The 20819-nt window shown below is 43.2% G+C and overlaps 1 protein-coding gene across 1 annotated transcript in view; it reads right to left on the bottom strand.

The window, feature by feature from the left end:
- The window catches only part of GSR (glutathione-disulfide reductase), a 51426-nt gene that overhangs the window by 1997 nt on the left and 28610 nt on the right, over nucleotides 1–20819 (bottom strand). Inside the window, exons 6-12 of the mRNA XM_003483635.4 lie at nucleotides 17604–17658; nucleotides 15173–15272; nucleotides 7827–7913; nucleotides 6057–6215; nucleotides 4760–4871; nucleotides 1662–1793; nucleotides 531–664 (exon numbers count right to left, since the gene is read on the bottom strand). Of these exons, the coding sequence (XP_003483683.2) occupies nucleotides 531–664; nucleotides 1662–1793; nucleotides 4760–4871; nucleotides 6057–6215; nucleotides 7827–7913; nucleotides 15173–15272; nucleotides 17604–17658 (779 nt within the window). The remainder of the gene's footprint in view (nucleotides 1–530; nucleotides 665–1661; nucleotides 1794–4759; nucleotides 4872–6056; nucleotides 6216–7826; nucleotides 7914–15172; nucleotides 15273–17603; nucleotides 17659–20819) is intronic.

Raw genomic sequence — 20819 nt, 5'->3', positions numbered from 1 at the left:
TGTGTGTGTTTTGTCTTTTTAGGGCCATGCCTGCAGCACATGGAGGTTCCCAGGCTAGGAGGTCTAATTGGAGCTGTTGCTGCTGGCCTACGCCAGAGCCACAGCAATGCCAGATCTGAGGTGCATCCAAGACCTACTCCTCAGTTCATGGCAATACCAGATCCTTAACCCACTCAACAAGGCCAGGGATCGAACCTACAACCTCACGGCTCCTAGTGGAATTCATTTCCGCTGTGCCACGACAGGAACTCCATTATCGTACATTAAATTCTTAAATATTCCTGAGTTGCCTATCTATTTCGGCCTATTAGGTCCATGACAATCTTTCCCTTTTAAAAGCAGTTGGAATCTTCTTTCTACGTGAAGTACTATGAAGAGCCCCAATGTACAGAGACAGATAAAAGTGAGACTGTGCCAGTTGCATCAAAGAAAGCTTAACTACTTGGTCTCTTCCCTTCCCACTTTACCGAAATATCCCCATCCCTGCCAACTTTGAAGACACTCTTAAGCTTGATGGATTTTTCCCATACCTTTTCCTCTTTGTTGGCACACACCATTTTCATCACACATTTTGTTTTCCTTTTGGTAACAGCATGATACATTGGAGTAAAGGTGGTGGAATAAATCTTCACATTTTCTTTTCCATATTTACAAATGGCCTCATCTATAATGCACAGGGGGAAAAAGCATCTATCAAAAACTTAAACAATTCCACTGAGCTGTTAGAGAGCTGACCAGAAATACATAACCTGAGTCAAATCATGAGGAAACATTAAGCAAAAGCACAGTGAGCGGCATTCTACAACACAAATGTCAATGTCATGAAAGACAAAAGACAGGCTGAGGAATTCTGTCTCTTGACTAAAGGAGACCAAAGAAGTATGAAAACTAAATATAATGTGATATCCTGAAATAAATCCTGGAGTTAGAGGGGAGGAATGTTAATAATGAAATTATTTTAGATAACTGGCAAAATTTGAATGAGGTCTAAAGTTTAGATAATATTGTATCAACTTAAGTAGTCTCATTTGAAAATCATATCATGCTTCACTAAGGGGATGTCCTTATTCTTAGGAAATTGATACTGAAGGGTGTGTATGTATAAAGAGAAAATGACAAAGCAAAAATGTTATCAGTAGACAGAAGTCCTCTGTAGTATTTTTGCAACTCTTCTTTAAATTTGAAATTAGTTTAAATAAGGAATTACCATCTCAAAGTATTAGCAGTTGGGGAGGAAACTGGAGCTGTGATAAGAGGCTACTAACTAAAAAGAAATATAACTCAGGGGGCTGAGATAAATTTAGTCAGCTGACAAACATCTAGTTTAAAATTAGCAGAGGAGGGGAGTTCCTGCTGTGGCTCAGTGGTTAACGAATCCGACTAGGAACCATGAGGTTGCGGGTTCGATCCCTGGCCTTGCTCAGTGGATTAAAGATCTGGTATTGCTGTGAGCTGTGGTGTAGGTTGCAGATGCGGCTCAGATCCCACGTTACTGTGGCCCTGGTGTAGGCCAGTGGCTACAGTTTGATTCAACCCCTAGTCCGGAAACCTCCATGTGCCTCGGGTACGGCCCTAGAAAAAGACCAAAAAAAAAAAAAAAGAAAAAAAATTAGCAGAGGAGGGAAAGAAACCATAAACGACCTTCGTTTTTAAACACCTACCTTCTGTGAGTCCCACTGTCCCAATAGGGGGGTGACTAAATACCACTGTGGGGATGTTGTCATAGTCTAATTTGGAATCTTCTTTGCACTCAAAAAGTCTATGGGCAAGTTTCCGGCCAGCAGCAATCGCAACTACAAAGATATTTTAAAATCAGCGTTTAGCTTAGTGTTCATCATAACACAGCAGAATTGTTTGACTAACCATTTACCCATCCAACTTAACATACATGTTCTGACAATTTTCTGTCCAGGCTCATTACAATAACTTCAATATAATGAAGACCTATCAATGACTTAGTTAATAATACAAAACTACTGGCTTAGGCGACTTCTGTATATTTTATAACGACCACCCCCCCAAAAGACACATTTACAAGTTCCCAACCATCGTGCAGTTACTTCTTAATGAAGATACTAGCTTTTTGGTACAATGTTTATGGAGTAAACAATATTAGTTTTGAGCATCTTCAGTTCTACTTTTTTTTTTTTTTTTTTGGTATTTTAGGGCCCACACTCTCAGCATATGGAGGTTCACAGGCCAGGGGCTGAATCGGAGCCGTAGCTGCCAGCCTACATCTCAGCCACAGCAACATCAGCTCCGAGCCATATCTGCGATCTACACCACAGCTCACAGCAATACTGGATCCTTAACCCACTGAGAGAGGCCAGGGATCAAACCTGAGTCCTCATGGATACTAGTCAGCTTCTCTTCTGCTCAACCACAACAGGAACTTCCAGTTCTACTTTATAACCACAGCCATTTCACAGAAATATTTTAAAAATTATTTTTCTTGGTAATGTCTTAAAGACTTTATCCTCCTTAGCCTGTTTTTATTCCTAACAGTCTTTTAAGAAAAATGCCTGAGTTCAGCAAATACATGAGTTATTTTGTTGACTTCAAAGGGACAAAGTTTTTTTTCCAACATAAGCTATCAGTAGGCATAAGAAATTTTCCTTAGATGACAAACTTTTCTTCAATTATGTTATGTTTTGTTGTTGTCCGTTTTTTGTCTTTTTTAGAGCTGCATCCAAAGACCTGTGGAATTTCCCAGACTAGGAGTTGAATCCGAGCTACAGCTGCCAGCCTACACCACAGCCACAGCAACATGGGATCTGAGCTGTGTCTGCAACCTACACTACAGCTCACAGTAATGTCAGATCCTTAACCCACTGAGTGGGACCAGGGATCAAACTCACATCCTCATGGTTACTAGTTGGGTTCGTTTCTGCTGAGCCACAACGGGAACTCCAATTATGTTATGTTTTTGAAACTTTGCTTGTTATTTTGCTTTTGTTGAGAGGGCTCCCTAAAGGAACTAAAAGGCTTTGGGTGTATGACTTGATTGGGAGAGTGAGTTTCCATTCTGAGCAAGACCCAGGGCCATTTTGGAAAGGCTGGTAAGGCCCCAGCGAGATACAGAGTAAAAGCAGATAGAGGGGTGTCACTAACAGAAGAGAGACAAAGAGTTTGAAGATGATGCCAGTTAACAAAGGAAGGAGGCGGAAGTATGGGATTCAGAGGTTGGGATTCAATCTGGATTGCATCAGGACTAAACAGGCTTATAAGAATGCCATTCTAGGGAGTTCCCATGGTGCAGCAGAAATAAATCTGACTAGGAACCATGAGGTTGAGGGTTCCATCCCTGGCCTTACTCAGTGGGTTAAGGATCTGGCATTGCTGTGGCTGTGGTGTAGGCTGGCAGCTATAGCTCTGATTAGACCCGTAGCCTGGGAACCTCCACATGCTGCAGGTATGACCCTAAAAAGCAAAAAAAAAAAAAAAAAAAAGAATGCCGTTATAAAAAACTTCTTCCAAAGCCACTTCTCTCCACTGTCACCAACATAACAGGGATTCAAATTTAGAGCATTTTTCAGAGGGAGACCATATCATCTATATAAAAATCCCAGAAGGGAGTTCCCGCTGTGGCTCAGCAGGTCAAGAATCCAGCATAGTTTCTGTGAGGATGCGAGTTCCATCATGGGCTTCATGCAGTGGGTTAAGGATCCAGCACTGCCATAAGCTGTGCTGTAGGTTGCAGATGCCACTCAGATCTGGAGTTACTGTGGCTGTGTCATAGGCCTCCACTGAAGTTCCACTGTGACCCCTGGTGCAGGAACTTCCATATGCTGCAGGTGTAGCCATTTAAAGAAAAAAAAAAAAAAATTCAGGAGTTCCCTGGTGGCTCAGCAGATTAAGGATATGGTTGTCCCTGCTGCGTGTCAGGTTTGATCCCTGGCCCAGGAACTTCCCCATGCCATGGGTACAGCCAAAGGGAAAAAAAGAATCCAGGCTTCACTAAGCATTTTAAAAATCCTTTAAAGGAAAATGAATACAATTCAATGCATTTTCAAAGCAAAAATGATGATTATTTAGAAAATGTCAGGTACCCAACTAACATGTATTTCAACCCATTTTTATCACTTTGATAACATAAAGACACTCATCCTTTTTTTTTTTTCTTTGTCTTTTGTTTTTTTAGGGCCACACCTGCAGCATATGGAGGTTCCCAGGCTAGGGGTCTAATCCGAGCTGTAGCTGCTGGCCTATGCCACAGCCACAGCCACAGCAACAGCAGATCCAGGCTGAGTCTGTGACCTACACTACAGCTCACGGCAACGCCGGATCCCCAACCCACTAGGCAAGGCTAGGGATCGAACCTGCAACCTCATGGTTCCTAGTCGCATTCGTTTCCACTGTGTCATAGGAACTCCAAGACACACATCCTTTTAACTTTGCTTAAGCTGATTTGACTGTTAGGAGCTGACCGGTTTTATGGTTTTACACAACACAAAGAGCCTCCCTTCTCCTCCCTAAAGAAGAAACCTTAGGAGTTCCGTTGTGGCTCAGCGGAAACAAATCTGTCCAGGAACCATGAGGTTGCGGGTTCCATCCCTGGCCTCACTCAGTGGGTTAAAGATCCGGCATTGCCATGAGCTGTGGTGTAGGTCGCAGATGCGGCTCAGATCCTGTGTTGCTGTGGCTGTGGCATAGGTCAGCAGCTGTAGCTCCGATTAGACCCCTAGCCTGGGAACCTCCATATGCCTCGGTACGGCCCTAGAAAAGACAAAAAAAAAAAAAGAAGAAGAAGAAACCTTACCTGGAGTAAGAAGCGCTCTTCCACACACGTCCCCAACTGCGTAAATGCCTTTTACATTAGTATTCTGGAATTCATCTACTATGATATGACCTTTGTCATCAGTTTGAATCCCCTAAAATTGTGAAAGGGCATCATATAAGTACTTGGCAAAAATGGCAAAATTTCTACAAATAAGGGCAGCACAAGCGTTTGGATCTACCTCACTTCAGGTACCTCTTCAGCCTCAATCTCCAAGAAACCACAAGACTCAATCACAAAATGAAAAACATCTTAGCAAACTGGCAAGTTTCAAGTCTTTTGCTTAATTTACAAGGTAAGTATTTAATCCAATTTTGAGAAGTTTTAACAGGATTTGAGTTTGCATTGTATGATTCAGCTGGTCAGGTAAGCCTGAAAAGGAATCACTTAACTATTAGACATGGTACTTGCCATCCCTGTGGAGTCCATATAAGACAGTGATTTTCAATTTTTCCCTTGGAAGCACTTCTCCTGAAGCATACAAACTCGCACATTAGAGGGGCGCAGCCAGAAGCAGTTATCAGAAGCAGATTTCTTTGAGGTTTACAGTTTTATCTTTAAAAATCCAAGGAACCCATTCATGGGCATATATCTAGACAAAACTTTCATTCAAAATGACAGATGCACCTCTATGTTCATGGCAGCACTATTCACAATAGCCAAGACATGGAAACAACCTAAATGTTCATCGACAGATAACTGGATTAAGAAGACAGAAGATGTGGTACATGCACACAATGGAATATTACTCAGCCATAAAAAAGAAAAAATAATGCCATTTGCAGCAACATGGATGGAACCAGAACTTCTCATACTAAGTGAAGTCAAAGAGGAAGACAAATACCATATGATATCACTTATATGTGGAATCTAATACACGGCACAAATGAACCTATTTACAGAAAAGAAACTTACGGACATGGAGAACAGATTTGTTGTTGCCAAGGGGAAAGGGTGGGAGTTTGGGGTTAGTAGATGCAAACTATTGTATCTGGAGTGGATAAGCAATGAGATCCTGCTGTACAGCACAGGGAACTATATGCAATCACTTGTGATGGAATATGATGGAAGATAATATGAGAAAAAGAATGTTTATTGTATCTATATAAGACGGATGCTAGGTGAACCTACTATGGCAATCACTGCACAATATATATCAATCAAACCATCATGCTGTACACCTTAAACTCACACAGTGATGTATGTCAATTATTTCTCAATAAAACTGGGAGGGGTGGGGGGAGAAGAAATATCTTAGGCAGACTAGGGGTCAGCTTACCAGTTGGCTTAAATTCAGGCCCCTGGAGTTTGGGTCCCGCCCAATGGCCCAGAGCAAGCAGTCAACACCTGAAATGGTGCTAAAGGTGGGTTTCCTACCAGGAACTGAAGTAACCATGCAGAGTTCCAGGCCGGAAGAAGTTTTTTTGACTTCCTTGACCTGTTATCAAATAAAATTTGTTATTTGGGGTATGGGCATGGAAAGAGAGCAAATAAAGAGGAAACTAAAATTCTTAACAATAAAAAAAATAAAAAAATCTCCACTGAATCCCATATGAGTCCTACACACTAGCACCTTTACTTCTGCCCAAAGGCCATCAACACTAGAACTCCTTGGAGCCAAGGCGGTACCCTAGGTGGCCCCGAATCAGCCAGCCACGTCAACTCATGTTAAGAACCTAAAGCTTCAGCTTAAAAAACAAAGAGAATATTTTACAGTGTCCTTTTTAAAAACTGATAAAATTTTAAATCACAATTTAAGCACGGTGATTTGTAACTGGGGTACGGAGAAGAGATAGGCTGTAGCAGCATCAAGTGAGGGGTTTTTTTTGTTTTTGTCTTTTGTCTTTTTAGGGCTGCACCTGCAGTACATGGAGGTTCCCAGGCTAGGGCTCGAATCGGAGCTATTGCTGCCAGCCTACACAAGAGCCGCATCGATGCGGGATCCAAGCCGCATCTGCAACCTATACCACAGCTCATGGCAACGCCAGATCCTTAACCCACTGAGCTAGGCCAGGGATCCCAGGGATCAAACCTGCAACCTCATGGTTCATAGTAGGATTCGTTTCCACTGCGCCACAACAGGAACTCAAGTGAGTTTTTTAAACTACATGATCCTTGCTTCTTCCTGAACATTATTAATCAGGGTGGGGATGGGGCTGAGATCAGTGCAGGAGAGTGAAGTTACCCATAGTTTACTAAAGATTCTCAGGTGATTCTGATATTGACCTCCACCATCAGTCCAGCTCTTTGGCATTCACAAAGCAGGTTGACACTTCTTTCACTTATGATATAGCCTATGTAGGAAAGACAAAGCTCTGGGGGGAAAAAAAATCTTTTTTTTTTTTTTGGTCTTTTTAGGGTCACATCTGTGGCATACGGAAGTTCCCAGGCTAGGGGCTGAATTGGAGCTACAGCTGCCAGCCTATACCACAGCCATAGCAATGCCATATCTGAGCTGCATCTGCGATCTACACCACGGTCACAGCAATGCCAGATCCTTAACCCACTGAGGAAGGCAAGAGATAGAACCTACATCATCATGGATACTAGTTGGGTTCTTAACCCACTAAGCCACAATGGGAACGCCAAAAAAAATCATTTTTGTAAGACTAATGCTCCAGGAAGAATCTGACATGTAGGTGATTCTTTGAGAATAAAAAGAATACAAAGTAAAGTGCTTTGTCATTCTTTCCATCTACAAAACCTGAAATGGTATAATTTCAGTATAGATTCCGTAATAATATTTCCTGAAAATAAATATAAACCTGAAAAAATAGGATGTTCAATGAGGCCTTTGTGCACAAAAGTTACAGTGTTAGTTTTAATTAAACTAAATTCAGCTAACAGATTTCTAATCTTTTATATCTTGACAACATTCAACCATTAATGTGAAACACAGCTTCTTTGAATAAAGAAAAGAATTGATATACTCGAGAAAGGAAATAAATAAGTTGACCAGGGGAGATGTAAGGTCTGTGTTTGTTAAACTAGTGGGGTTCACGACAGATGGATGACCGTGGGCGGTAAGCTCGCCTGGGCTGGCTCTTACCTGTGAGTACTTCAGCACCTCTATGCCAGCATTCTCCAGCTCTTCAGTACAGTTGGAGCTGATGATTGAATCAAAACTCCTAAGCACCTGTATACAAGCAGCCGAGGGAAAGAATAAGAATTAATTAAATACATGCTATAGGAGTTCCCACTGTGGCGCAGCAGAAACGAATCCGACTAGGAACCATGAGGTTGTGGTTTGATCACTGGCCCTGGTCAGTGGCTTAAGGATCTGGCATTGCCGTGAGCTGTGGTGTAGGTTGCAGACTCGGCTTGGATCCCAAATTGCCATGGCTGTGGTGTCCAGTTAGACCCCTTGACTGGGAACCTTCATATGCCACAAGTGCGGTCCTAAAAAGCAAAACAAATAAATGTTACAAACCTGGGAGGGAAATTTCAGTATCAGGCCCCTCTCTGACCTCCTTCTTTATTCATGGCCTCTCTTTAAGTGGAGGGTTTTTTGGGTTTCTTTTTTTGGCTTTTTGTATTTTTAGGGCCGCACCCACAGCATATGGAGGTTTCCAGGCAAGGGCTCGAGTTGGAGCTACAGCTGCTGGCCTACGCCGGAGCCACAGCAACGCCAGATCCGAGCCGAGTCTGTGACCTTCACCACAAGTAATGGCAACACAGGATCCTTAACCCACTAAGCGAGGCAGGGATGGAACTCACAACCTCATGGTTCCTAGCCAGATTCGTTTCTGCCGTGCTACAATGGGAACTCCTGTGAGTGGAGTTTTAAATCTATTTTATTACTACACTGCCACACTATACCCAACATCACCAACTTCTGTTCTCAAGTTAAATCCCCAGGCAACCAAGGCCTTGACTATCTCTGCCATGCTCCTCTCCTCTAAAGCTCTTCTCTTTTCCATAAGTCAAGGGACCAGATATTCTTTCCCCTTTTAATATTTCAGGGCCAGCTTTCCTGCTGATATGATTTAAGGGAAGATGCTCTAAGAAAACAAACAAACAAAAAAACCTCTTTATCTAGGCTGAAAAGTCAACAGCCTGGCATTGGAGATTTTTTCTTTCTTTTTTGCTTTTTAAGGCCGCACCTGTGGCATATGGAAGTTCCCAGGCTAGGGGTCAAATTGGAGCTACAGCTGCCAGCCTACGTCACAGCCACAGCAATGTCAGATCCGAGCCACATCTGTGACCTACAACACAACTCACAGCAACACCGGATCCTTAATTCACTGAGCAAGGCCAGGAATTGAACCCACATCCTCATGGCTCCTAGTTGGGTTCACTGACTGCCGAGCCATGAAGGGACTCTGAGATTTCTCTCTTTTGTTCCTTCTTTCTTTCCTTCTTTTTTTTTTTTTTTTTTGTCTTTTTGCTATTTCTTGGGCCGCTCCCGCGGCATATGGAGGTTCCCAGGTTAGGGGTCCAATCGGAGCCGTAGCCACCAGCCTACGCCAGAGCCACAGCAATGCAGGATCTGAGCCGCATCTGCAGCCTACACCACAGCTCATGGCAACGCCAGATCGTTAACCCACTGAGCAAGGGCAGGGACCGAACCTGCAACCTCATGGTTCCTAGTCAGATTTGTTAACTACTGCGCCACGACGGGAACTCCCTTTCTTTCTTTTTTGCTACGTTTTGCCATACCCATAGCAAATAAAAGTTCCTGGAATAGGGATCAAACCCACACCACAGCAGTGACAATGCTACATCCTTAACCCACTGAGCCACCAGGGAATTCCCCCTTCTTCTTCTACTTTTTTTTTTTAATACTAGTCTTACTATTTAAGATTTCAGGAGTTCCCGTCATGGCGCAGTTGTTAACGAATCCGACTAGGAACCATGAGGTTGCGGGTTCGGTCCCTGCCCTTGCTCAGTGGGTTAACGATCCAGCGTTGCCGTGAGCTGTGGTGTAGGTCGCAGATGCGGCTGGGATCCCGCGTTGCTGTGGCTCTAGCGTAGGCCGGTGGCTACAGCTCCGATTAGACCCCTAGCCTGGGAACCTCCATGTGCCGTGGAAGTGGCCCAAGAGATAGCAACGATAGCAACAACAACAACAACAACAAAAAGAGACAAAAAAAAAAAAAAAGATTTCAAACTACATACTTTCGGGTTCTATTGGGTATATATGGGATCCATTCTAATTATGGTTCCTGATAAGGCTGAAAACACTATGTATTTTTTTTTTCCTGGAATGATAGATGTTCTAAAGACTGTCTGTCTATCCATCTACTTATCTTTAAATCCTCCTAATGGTCTTATGGGGTAGAGAGTGTTATCCCCATTTTTTTTTTTTTTTTTTTTCAGATGAGGAAGCTGAGACTCAAAGAAGTAGAGTGACTTTTAGAAAGTTCTAGAGCCCAGGACTCAAACTGACATTGGTCCAATTCATCTAATCAGGTTCTCTCCAGGACACTGTGAACTTCTTCCCACCTCCTGATCGTAGACACCACCAAAAGGCACCACTGGGGCCATTAAGAAGTGACCAGTGAGAGTCTACCAGGGCAGACAACTATAGACTCCAGAAGGCAGAGAGGACACAAGAGGACAAGGTGGAGAAAGCCATTCTCCTCCCACACCTCTCAGATCAGTTTATACTCGTCACTAAATGGGAAACAAAGAGCTATGTCCTCTTCCTACTCTCAGAACCAAGGCTCATTAGTGCCCCTTCCATACATATGGGGGTACTGTATTTTTTCTTCCTTGAGTTTAGGAGGCCAAGTTGAGGTGGGAAGTTCAGGGCAATTGATGGGTTAAGGTTAAAAGTCATTTATAACAAGAACAATAATAAAAAAGTCAGTTACATTTTTTGGGACATTTCTGCTATAAAAATATTCTTATATTTCACCTTTTTCACAGCAATCATTCATTTAGTCCATGTCAGAATACTATATTGTAAATTAGCCGCTATGCAGTGAGTGTCTGTTTTGTGGGATTTACCCTAAAGGGTACCAAGAGGATATAAATACACCTAGTGACACTTTTCTCTTTCCAGTGGGGAAGAAAGACAAGTAACTTCTGAAAGCTGAATGGAGAGCAACACTATAAATGTGCTTATTCATTTACTCCAAATATTTATGAAGCTCTACTCTGTGGAAGACCAAAAATATTAGCATAGGGAGTTCCCACCATGGCACAGTGGATTAAGAATCCAACTGCAGCAGCTCAGGTCACTTGGAGATGCAGGTTCAATCCCTGGCCTGGGAGAGTGGGTTAAAGGATGCGGTGTTGCCACAGATGCAGTGTAGTTTGCACCTGCAGGTGGGATTCAATTCTTGGCCCAGGAATTTCTATATGCTGTGCATGCAGCCATTTAAAAAAAATTAGTATAAAGAGCATATTGATAATTAACTTGAAGGATGTGCCAATAAAATGGTTTGGAAGGGACAGAAATTACAAAGAGAGCAGAGAAAATCTCAAGCAAAATTCAACATTTGCAATGGATCTTGGTAACTTGGGAAGAAAAAGCAACTTAGGTAGAGGAAATCTGCACAAATACACAGATATGGGACCAAGTCACAGAAGGGGAACAGCAAACAGGTAAGTCTGAATGGAAAAATTCTGAAGAAAAGAAATGGAGGAGTTCCTGATGTGGCCCACTGGGTTAAGGATCCTACTTGCGGTGGCCTCAGTGGTCATGGAGGCGCACATTCAATCACTGACCCTGTGCAGTGGGTTAAGTATTCAGCATTGCTGCGGCTGTAGCATAGGTTGCAGCTGCAGTTTGTATTTGATCCATGGTCTGTAGCTTCCATATGCCATAGGTGCAACAAAAAAATGTAGGTGATAAAGCTAGGGATGGTTAAATTCCTTCTGAAAGACAGGGACCATGTCTGACAAGATTGCTTTATGAGATCGCTTTATGAAGCCCTCATAAACCTCACAAATCACAAGAGTAGACGAAGAGGCCAGAAAATATATTTGTGGAGGACCTGGTGGTGATGACAGAGGGGATGATGACTATGGTGATGTGGTATGACAAGGGTGATGGAGCAGGAAGACGATACCTAGTAAAAAGGCAGATTGTTAAGAGTTCCCGTCGTGGCGCAGTGGTTAACGAATCTGACTAGGAAACATGAGGCTGCAGGTTCGATCCCTGGCCCCACTCAGTGGGTTAAGGATCTGGCATTACCGTGAGCTGTGGTGTAGGTTGCAGATGTGGCTCTGGCCCTAGCCTGGGAACCTCCATATGCCACAGAAGTGGCCCTAGAAAAGACAAAAAGACCAAAACAAAAAACAAACAAACAAAAGGCAGATTGTTAGAAAAGGAATAAAAACCACACATTTTTCCTATTCCATGTTATTGACAAAAGTTAACCCTAATTCTACTTAAGGAATACAGGGTCAAAGATAGTATTAGGTATAAGGGACATGATGGAATTTATAACAGATTTAAGAGTCAGCTTAACTAAAGAAAGAAATGAATCTAATGAGTGATCAGGCCTCTTTCAAACAGAAAACCCAATTAAAGACAAGTAAAACTGGTAAGAAATAATCTAAGATATATAATAAACCTGTAAAACTTAGTGTCACAAGGTAAAATTAATGGATAGCATTAATTTAAATAGGACTCTAAGATTTAAAAAGCATTTGGGGAGTAGCAGTTCTGGCTCAGTGGGTTAAGAAACTGACTAGTATCCATGAGGATGCAGGTTCAATCCCTGGCCTCACTCAGTAGGTTAAAGGTCCAGTGTTGCCACAAGCTATGGTGGAGACTGCAGATGCAGCTAGGATCCAATATGGCTGTGGCTGTTGCACAGGCTGGCAGCTGTAGCTCCAACCTGACCCCTAGCCTGGGAACTCCCACATGCCGTCAGTACAGCTATTTTTTTAAAAAACAAAAAACAATGGAGTTACATCAGGACAGGGAGAAGATGGTGAATGAGCCTGATGCACTGGAGTTTGGGGAGGGCAGGAAGCCCAGATACATGTGGTTCTCTGCAACCAAGCATTTTCCAAATGCAGGAATTATCCACTCTATTGAGAAACTGATGTGGTTTACTTATTTGTTAGATTCAGTAGATTAAGAAGATGTGGTACATATATACAATGGAATACTACTCAGCCATAAAAAGAGCAAAATAGCATGTGCAACAACATGGATGCAACTAAAGATTATCATTCTAAAGTGAAGTAAGGCAAAAAGACAAAATAAAATAAAATTAAGTGAAGTAAGTCAGAAAGAGAAAGACTGATACCTTATGTGTTGAATCTGAAACATGGCACAAATAAACCTATCTACAGAACAGAAAGAGACTTACAAAACACGGGAAACAGACTTGTGGTTGCCAAGCGGGAGTGGGAAGGAGAAGGATGGACTGGGGGTTTGGAGTTAATAGATGCAAACTATTACATTTAGAATGGATAGACAATGAGATTCTACTGTATAGCACAGGGAACTATATCCAACTCCTGGGTCAAACCATAATGAAAAGGAATATTAAAAAGAAGAATGTATATATGTATATAACTAAGTCACTTTGCTATTCAGCAGAAATTAGCAAGCACAACACTGTAAATGAAATATAGTTTAATTAAAAAAATATATATATACATACATTTCTTTTTATATGGAGGTTCTCAGGCTAGGGGTCCAATCGGAGCTGTAGCTGCCGGCTGTGCCAGAGCCACAGCAACAAGGATCCAAGCCGCTTCTGTGACCTATACCACAGCTCACAGCAACGCCAGATCCTTAACCCACTGAGAGAGGCCAGGGATTGAACCCATGTCCTCATGGTTGCTAGTTGGGTTTGTTAACCACTAAGCCACAATGGGAACTCCTACATATATTTTTATATATGTGTTAGATTCAGACTACCTATCCCTCTGCTTTTCTCCTGCCATCCAATTTGATGGACATATTCTAGCAATGCAGAATAACACTAATGTATGAAAAACATTCTTTTTTTTTTGGTCTTTTTGCTATTTCTTGGGCCGCTCCCGTGGCATATGGAGTTCCCAGGCTAGGGGTCCAATTGGAGCTGTAGCCTCCGGCCTACGCCAGAGCCACAGCAACTCGGGATCTGAGCCGAGTCTGCAACTTACACCACAGCTCACGGCAACGCTGGATAGTTAACCCACTGAGCAAGGGCAGGGACCGAACCTGCAACCTCATGGTTCCTAGTCGGATTCGTTAAGCACTGCGCCACGATGGGAACTCCTGAAAAACATTCTTTAGGACATAAATCTCCTGAGGGTTAATTACAGAACAGGTTTCAAAGCTGAAGAGAAAGTTCTCTGGAGTACACACTGACCAGGATTATCAGTTTCCCCCTTCTCTCTCCATTTGCTCAAATAATCAAGAATTCAAGTCATAGCTTATGAGTGGTCAGGCATCTGATAAATGTCCCTAGTAATGCCTAGTCCCAAAGGCATTAATGACTTGCCCAAGTCATACACTTGTTGGGGACAGCCAGATTCACAGGGACCAGATTCTTAGGCCAACACTCTTATTACTGCCCCATACCCTATCTCTGAAAGTCCCAATCCTGTGCCACAACCTAGGGGTGCTCAGTCACAATTAATCAATGAAAAATATAAAGCAATACTTCATCAACTAATAGGAAACATGGAGGCTAAGGTGTTTTTGGGGTTTTTTTTTTTTTTTTTTTTTCTTTTTAGGGCCATACCTGTGGCATGTGGAAGTTCCCTGGCTAGGGGTCAAATCCGAGCTATAGCTGCTGGCCTATGCCACAGCCACAACAATGCCAGATCAGAGCCGCCTCTGTGACCTATACCACAGCTCACGGCAATGCCAGATCCTTAACCCACTGAGCAAGGCCAGGGATCGAACCTGTGTCCTCATGGATACTAGTCAGATTCATTTCAGATTCATGACAGGAACTCCTCATCTTTAACTCTTACATATGTCTTATTAAGACATCTGATACAGGGAGTACCCGTCGTAGCTCAGTGGTAACAAATCCAACTAGCATCCATAAGGATAAGGGTTCCATCCCCAGCCTCGCTCAGTGGGTTAAGGATCCAGCATTGCCATGAGTTGTGGTGTAGGTCACAGACACAGCTCAGATCCCACATTGCTATGGCTGTGGTGTAGGCCAGTAGGTGCAGCTCCAATTGGACCCCTAACCTGCGGACTTCCATATGCCACAAGCTCAGCCCTAAAAAACAAACAAAAAAAAGATATCTGATACTATCTACCACTTCATGATGGAAATGCCAACCAGTCTGATCAAATGAAAATCATTTTTATCCACTAGCAGCTAACTCAGACAGCTTCTCTGCAGCTCCAGGTGGAACAGACCAACCAACGCCACATGCCCTGCACCCTGGTATTTAATGACAACGTAAGAGAAAATTCTCCCTGTGGATTTTTCAAAAGATTAATATCAAGGAAAGGGAAGGGAAAAGGACAGAATTTACCTTATCATGTCGTATCATCAGTGACGTCTTAGAGCCCAGGGCAGAAAGGATTCCAGCTATCTCCACAGCAATGTAACCGGCCCCAACAATGACACTGCGGCTACATGAGAGCAGAGGGTTACAACTGTTAAATACACTTACTTTAGAATAATTTTAGACTTACAGAAAAGTTACAAAGATAGTACTGATAGTACACCCATGACCAGTTTTTCCTGAGGTTAATGTCTTATGAACCAGGGCACCGTGGTCCAAACTAAGAAACTGACATTGGTACATGACTGCTGCCTAAGCTCCCAACTTTACTCAGATTTCACCTGCTTTCCATTCATCCCCTTTTGCTGTGCCAAGATCCAGTCCAGAATAACCTAGCAATTTTAAACAGAAATAATATCTTTTTGTAGAAGGGAAATATATAAGTTAGCTGTTTTAAAAAGTCTTTGGTTTCATTTCTTCAGAAGGGAAATAAAAAGCCTTTGAAACCAGGGATAATTCTTTTGTTTTGGCTGCCCTAAGGCATATAGAGGTCCTGGACCAGGGATTAGATCCAAGCCGCAGTTGAGACCTAAACTGCAACTGTGGCAACGCTGGATCCTTAACCCACTGTGCTGGGCCAGGGATTGAACCCGAGTCCCAGCATTTCCAAGATGCCACCAATCCCACTGCACCACACTGTGAACTCAAGGGAGATTTTTTTTTTTTGCTTTTTAGGGCCACACCTGTAGCATATAGAAGTTCCCAGGTTAGGGGTCGAATCGGAGCTACAGCTGCTGGCCTAAACCACAGCCTCATCAATGCTGGATCTGAGCTAAGTCTGTGACCTACACCACAGCTTGTGGCAACACCAGATCCCTAATCCACTGAGAAAGGACAGGCATCAAACCAACCCACTGAGCCACAGTAGGAACTTCCTAGAATAAAGCTTCATTGAGGGCGAGTCTAGATTGAATTCTATCATTTAAACATGATGATTCATGACCACATTTCTGGATATTATCTCACACGTCTCGAATCCTTCACCCCTAAAAAAAACAGATCATGAAGAAAGAAAGGCTGTCTCTAACAAGCTGCCATGGCTTCCAGACAACAAATCTAAAAAGGCTGTTTGCAGAAGTTCCCTCGTGGTGCAATGGTTTAAGTGGCATCATCACTGCAGTGGCCTGAGTCTCTGCTGTGGCACAGATTCAATCCCTGGCCTGGGGACTTCCACGTGCTGCAGGCACAGCTAAAAAAAAAACAAAAAACAAAAAAACAAAACCAGTTTGCTTTTCTCAGAGTCATAAGATTACCTGGTCTGAATATTACAAGACATTTTCACAGCAGCCACAGAAATGCAAAGACACCCTCCTGTCCCTGATTAACTGTCTGCAGGGCCAGGTGAATTAAGGTAAAGGTAGGAGCAGGGATTATTAGTCACCCTTCCGTAAAGCCTTTATGTAAAAGCACCGGATTAAGACCTCACAGTGGATTGGCAGTGCCTGCTGAGGGAGCAGCGAAATTGAGCAAGGATGACTCTACAGTGAGCTAAACTCCCAAGGAAATAAAGGCCAGTCTCCAGTAAACAGCCCCTCCCCCACTTCCCAGGTGCCATCTCTTATGAGTGAAGGGAAGGGCCCTCTAATCCAGGAAGCCTGCAATTGGCAGCTTCTTTAAATTAGAGACAATCCTCATCATCCCTTTTCCTCTGTGTGTATCTAAATCCAGGGCAGAAGTTTAGTGTTATTTGAACACACACCTACAAAAGACAATTTCAGACATTCCTGTCGGGGTGCAGCAGAAACGAATTCAACTAGGAACCATGAGGTTGCGGGTTCGATCCCTGGCCTCGCTCAGTGGGTTAAGAATCTGGTGTTGCTCTGCGATGTGGTGTAGGTCGCAGACACGGCTCGGATCTGGCATGGCTGTGGCTGTGGCGTAGGCCGGCAGCTACAGCTCTGATCAGACCCTTAGCCTGGGAACCTCCACATGCTGCAAGTGCAGCCATAAAAAGACCAAAAAAAGAGACAAAACAAACAAAAAACAACAAAGGGCAATTTCAGAAAACCTATTTCTGTAAAACTGACACAGTGTTCATTTATTCAGTTGCCTCTGCACTAGGTGCTTGGAAAACCAAAATCCCAGTTGCTTCAGACACATTATCAGTGGATGCTCTAGCAAGCTGTGGAAATAAGGTAATTATAGGTCTCTAGTGTTTATTCTCAAAACTACCCAGCATTTGACTCTGTTTCTAAAAATTTTACAATGGCCTTTGACCACAAGCATGAAAGATCTGAGTCATGTACTGCGGGCTACTCGTGGCTGAGAGACCTAAGGTCATCAAAAGAGAAGAGGTGAGAAAACATAATTCAAGAAATGCCTATATTTAGTGGGAAGGAGAGGTGGAAGAAATGTTTGCATGGGGCAAACATGAGGGTAAGGAAGGAAAGCAGCTTACCTGGGCAATTCTTCCAGCTGAAAAAACCCATCACTGGTAATTCCTAGGCTGGCACCTACGTAGGAAAATGCAACATAGGTCACACAGATGGAGCTTTCTCTTGTAATCACATTTTAGGCACAAACCAAACACTTTCTTAGCTTTTCGTGTGTGTGTGTGTGTGTGTGTGTGTGTGTGTTTAGGGCCGCACATGTAGCACATGGAAGTTCCCAGGCTAGGGATCGAATCACAGCTGTGGCTCCTGGCCTGCACCGAAGCTCATGGCAATGCCGGATCCTTAACCCACTGAGAGAGGCCAGGGATCGAACCCAAATCCTCATGGATACTATTTGGATTTGATATCACTGAGCCACAACAGGAACTCTCTCAGCTCTCATTTCTGACAAGTTTTAGAAAAGTCTCCACTTGGGAAGCTGACAATCAAATCTTCCCTGAGTCAATATTTTTATTTCCTCCCTAGAAATAAGAGCAGTGACAACTAAATAACAGTTAAATTTCTCTGAGTAACTAAGATCTCAGCTCTCATAGTGAGACTCCTTGCTGGCTCTGCTTCACGCTCCCACCCTCAAAAGGAGGTGGGAACCTCTGCCCTCACCATTGATTCTCTTTGCTATTTTCCTTCAAAGGTTTCATCCAACTCTCCCTTCATCATGGGAGGCTTCCAAACACACAGTTCCAGTTCTGACCTCCCCAGGTTCTAGTTTCATATTTCTAACTGTCCTGCTACACAATCCTACTCTGCTTCAAACTCAGGATATTTAGAGTTGAACCTTAATGTATTTTTTTGGCTCACAGCATATGGAAGTTCCCCCGGCCAGGGACCAAACCGTTGCCACAGCAGCAACCCGAGCCACTGCAGGGACAATTTCAAATCCTTAACCCGCTGTGCCACCAGAGAACTCTGAATTGAACCTTTTCTCCCAAACCACATCCCTCTCTCAGGTTTACCGCTTCAGCTGAAAAGACTACCTTCTACCAAGAATTCTAAGTCTTTGAGTTGTCAGTCCATGGTTCCTTCTATCAACAACCCCATCTCATCAGTTACAAAAACCATTGCATTTCATCAAACTGAACGCACCGTTACGGACACATCCTGACTTCAGAAATGTTGAATATCTTTTTAAAAAAGGTGTCTTGGAATCAGTGAAATACAGTAACTGACTCTCCCTTCTGTGTCTCTTATGTCTGTTCTCTTCTCCTAGCACCCAGCACATAGCAATGGCTCAGTTCCTGTCTGTAGAGCTGAACTGAGTTTTTCCAACACATTTCAGATGCTTACACTGCACTTAAGAACTTATCATCATCTCCTATACATTCTACTGTAACAACTTCCTTTTTTTTCTTTCTTTTTTTCTTTTTTTAGGGCCACAAAATGGAAGTTGCAAGGCTAGGGGTCAAATCTAAGTTGCAGCTACACACCTACACCATAGCCACAGCAACGCCAGATCTGAGCCACATCTTCCACCTCTGCCACACCTTCTGGCAACACCAGATCCTTAACCCACTGAGTGAGGCCAGGGATAGAACCTGAATCCTTATGGATACTATGGATTTCTAACACACTGAGCCACAATGGAACTCCTGCAACAACTTTCTAACTGGACTTTCTCCTCTGTAAGTCACTGTCAGATGTCTCTCAGCAGTTTACAGGTGTTCTCTTACAGGAGTTCCTGTGGTGGCGCAGCAAAAACAAATCCGACTAGGAACCATGACGCTGTAGGTTCCATCCCTGGCCTTGCTCAGTGGATTAAGGATCTGGCATTGCCGTGAACTGTGGTGTGGGTCACAGACATGGCTCAGATCCAGCGTTGCTGTGGCTATGGTGTAGGCCAGCAGCTACAGCTCTGATTGGACCCCTAGCCTGGGAACCTCCATACACCCCGGACGCAGCCCTAAAAAGACAAAAATATAAATAAATACATAAATAAATAAAAGCTGGTGAAATTTTAAGGCTCTTCTCTTCTAGAAAGAAAAAAATTCATAAATAAATACACATATTTTTCCGTATAAATTCAGGTTTGTCGTGGATTTAAGAAACCAATCCATCGAGAAAATAAAAGATATATAAAATGTGATTGCCATCCACAAAGATCTTAAAAGCCAGTTGAGGAAAAAGATATGGACAATATTTCCTGCCTGAGAACAAGGTGGTAGATTGTGATTCATCCCCACATATGCAATACAAAGGCAGACATGACTGTTTCAGACTCATTACTGCTTTATGATCAGCCACAGAAACACCAGATCCAAGCTGCGTCTGTGTCTACACCCCAGCTCATGGCAACACCAGATCCTTAACCCACTGAGTGGGGCTGGGGATCAAACCTGTGTCCCCACGGATACTAGTTGGGTTTGTTACCGCTGAGCCACGACGAGAACTCTGCTTTAATGTTCTAATTCTTTATATGAGAGAAAATTATGCATATAAAGAAGGTTTAATTAGCTGATGAAGTTATATCTACAAGATGTCTCTGATTTATTATTTTTAAAAGTACTTTATTTTTCATTTTATTTTATTTACTTTATGATGGCACCCTCAGCATAAGACTGAATCCGACCCACAGCTGTGGCAATGCCAGATCCTTTAACCCACTGCATCTGGCCAGGGATTGAATCTGTGCCTCTGTAGTGATCTGAGCTGCTGCAGTCAGATTCTTATACCACTGTGCTATGCTGGGAACTCCAAGAAGTGTCTCCTTTAAACAAACAGTAAATAGATGCCTCACATATCTTATACATAATGACCCACCTGATGAAGTGACACTGGAAGTAATCTCCACTGTGCTGAGAAGGGAATGGTGTGGCTTCTGCTCATTCTTTTTTTTTTTTTTTTTTTTGTCTTTTCTAAGGCCACACTTGCGGCATATGGAGGTTCCCAGGCTAGGGGTCTAATCGGAGCTGTAGCCACCGGCCTACACCAGAGCCACAGCAACACGGGATCCGAGCCACGTCTGCGACCTACACCACAGCTCACAGCAACACTGGATCCTTAACCCATTGAGCAAGGCCAGGGATCAAACCCGCAACCTCATGGTTCCTAGTCAGATTCGTTAACCACTGAGCCATGACGGGAACTCCTTTATTCTTTATTCTTATTTTTTGTCTTTGCTGATTTTCTCCTTGTGTCACCTGCAGTTATGTCTGCACCTGGAACTGGACAATATACTTTCCTCTGCCCCATCAGCAGGCACTGCTTAAGCAAAATACCTTTAGGTC

Source organism: Sus scrofa, chromosome 15 (assembly GCF_000003025.6).
Source record: "Sus scrofa isolate TJ Tabasco breed Duroc chromosome 15, Sscrofa11.1, whole genome shotgun sequence".
NCBI lineage: Eukaryota > Metazoa > Chordata > Mammalia > Artiodactyla > Suidae > Sus > Sus scrofa.
The sequence above is the reverse complement of the archived record's forward strand: the minus strand, read 5'-3'. Positions and strand labels throughout refer to the sequence as shown.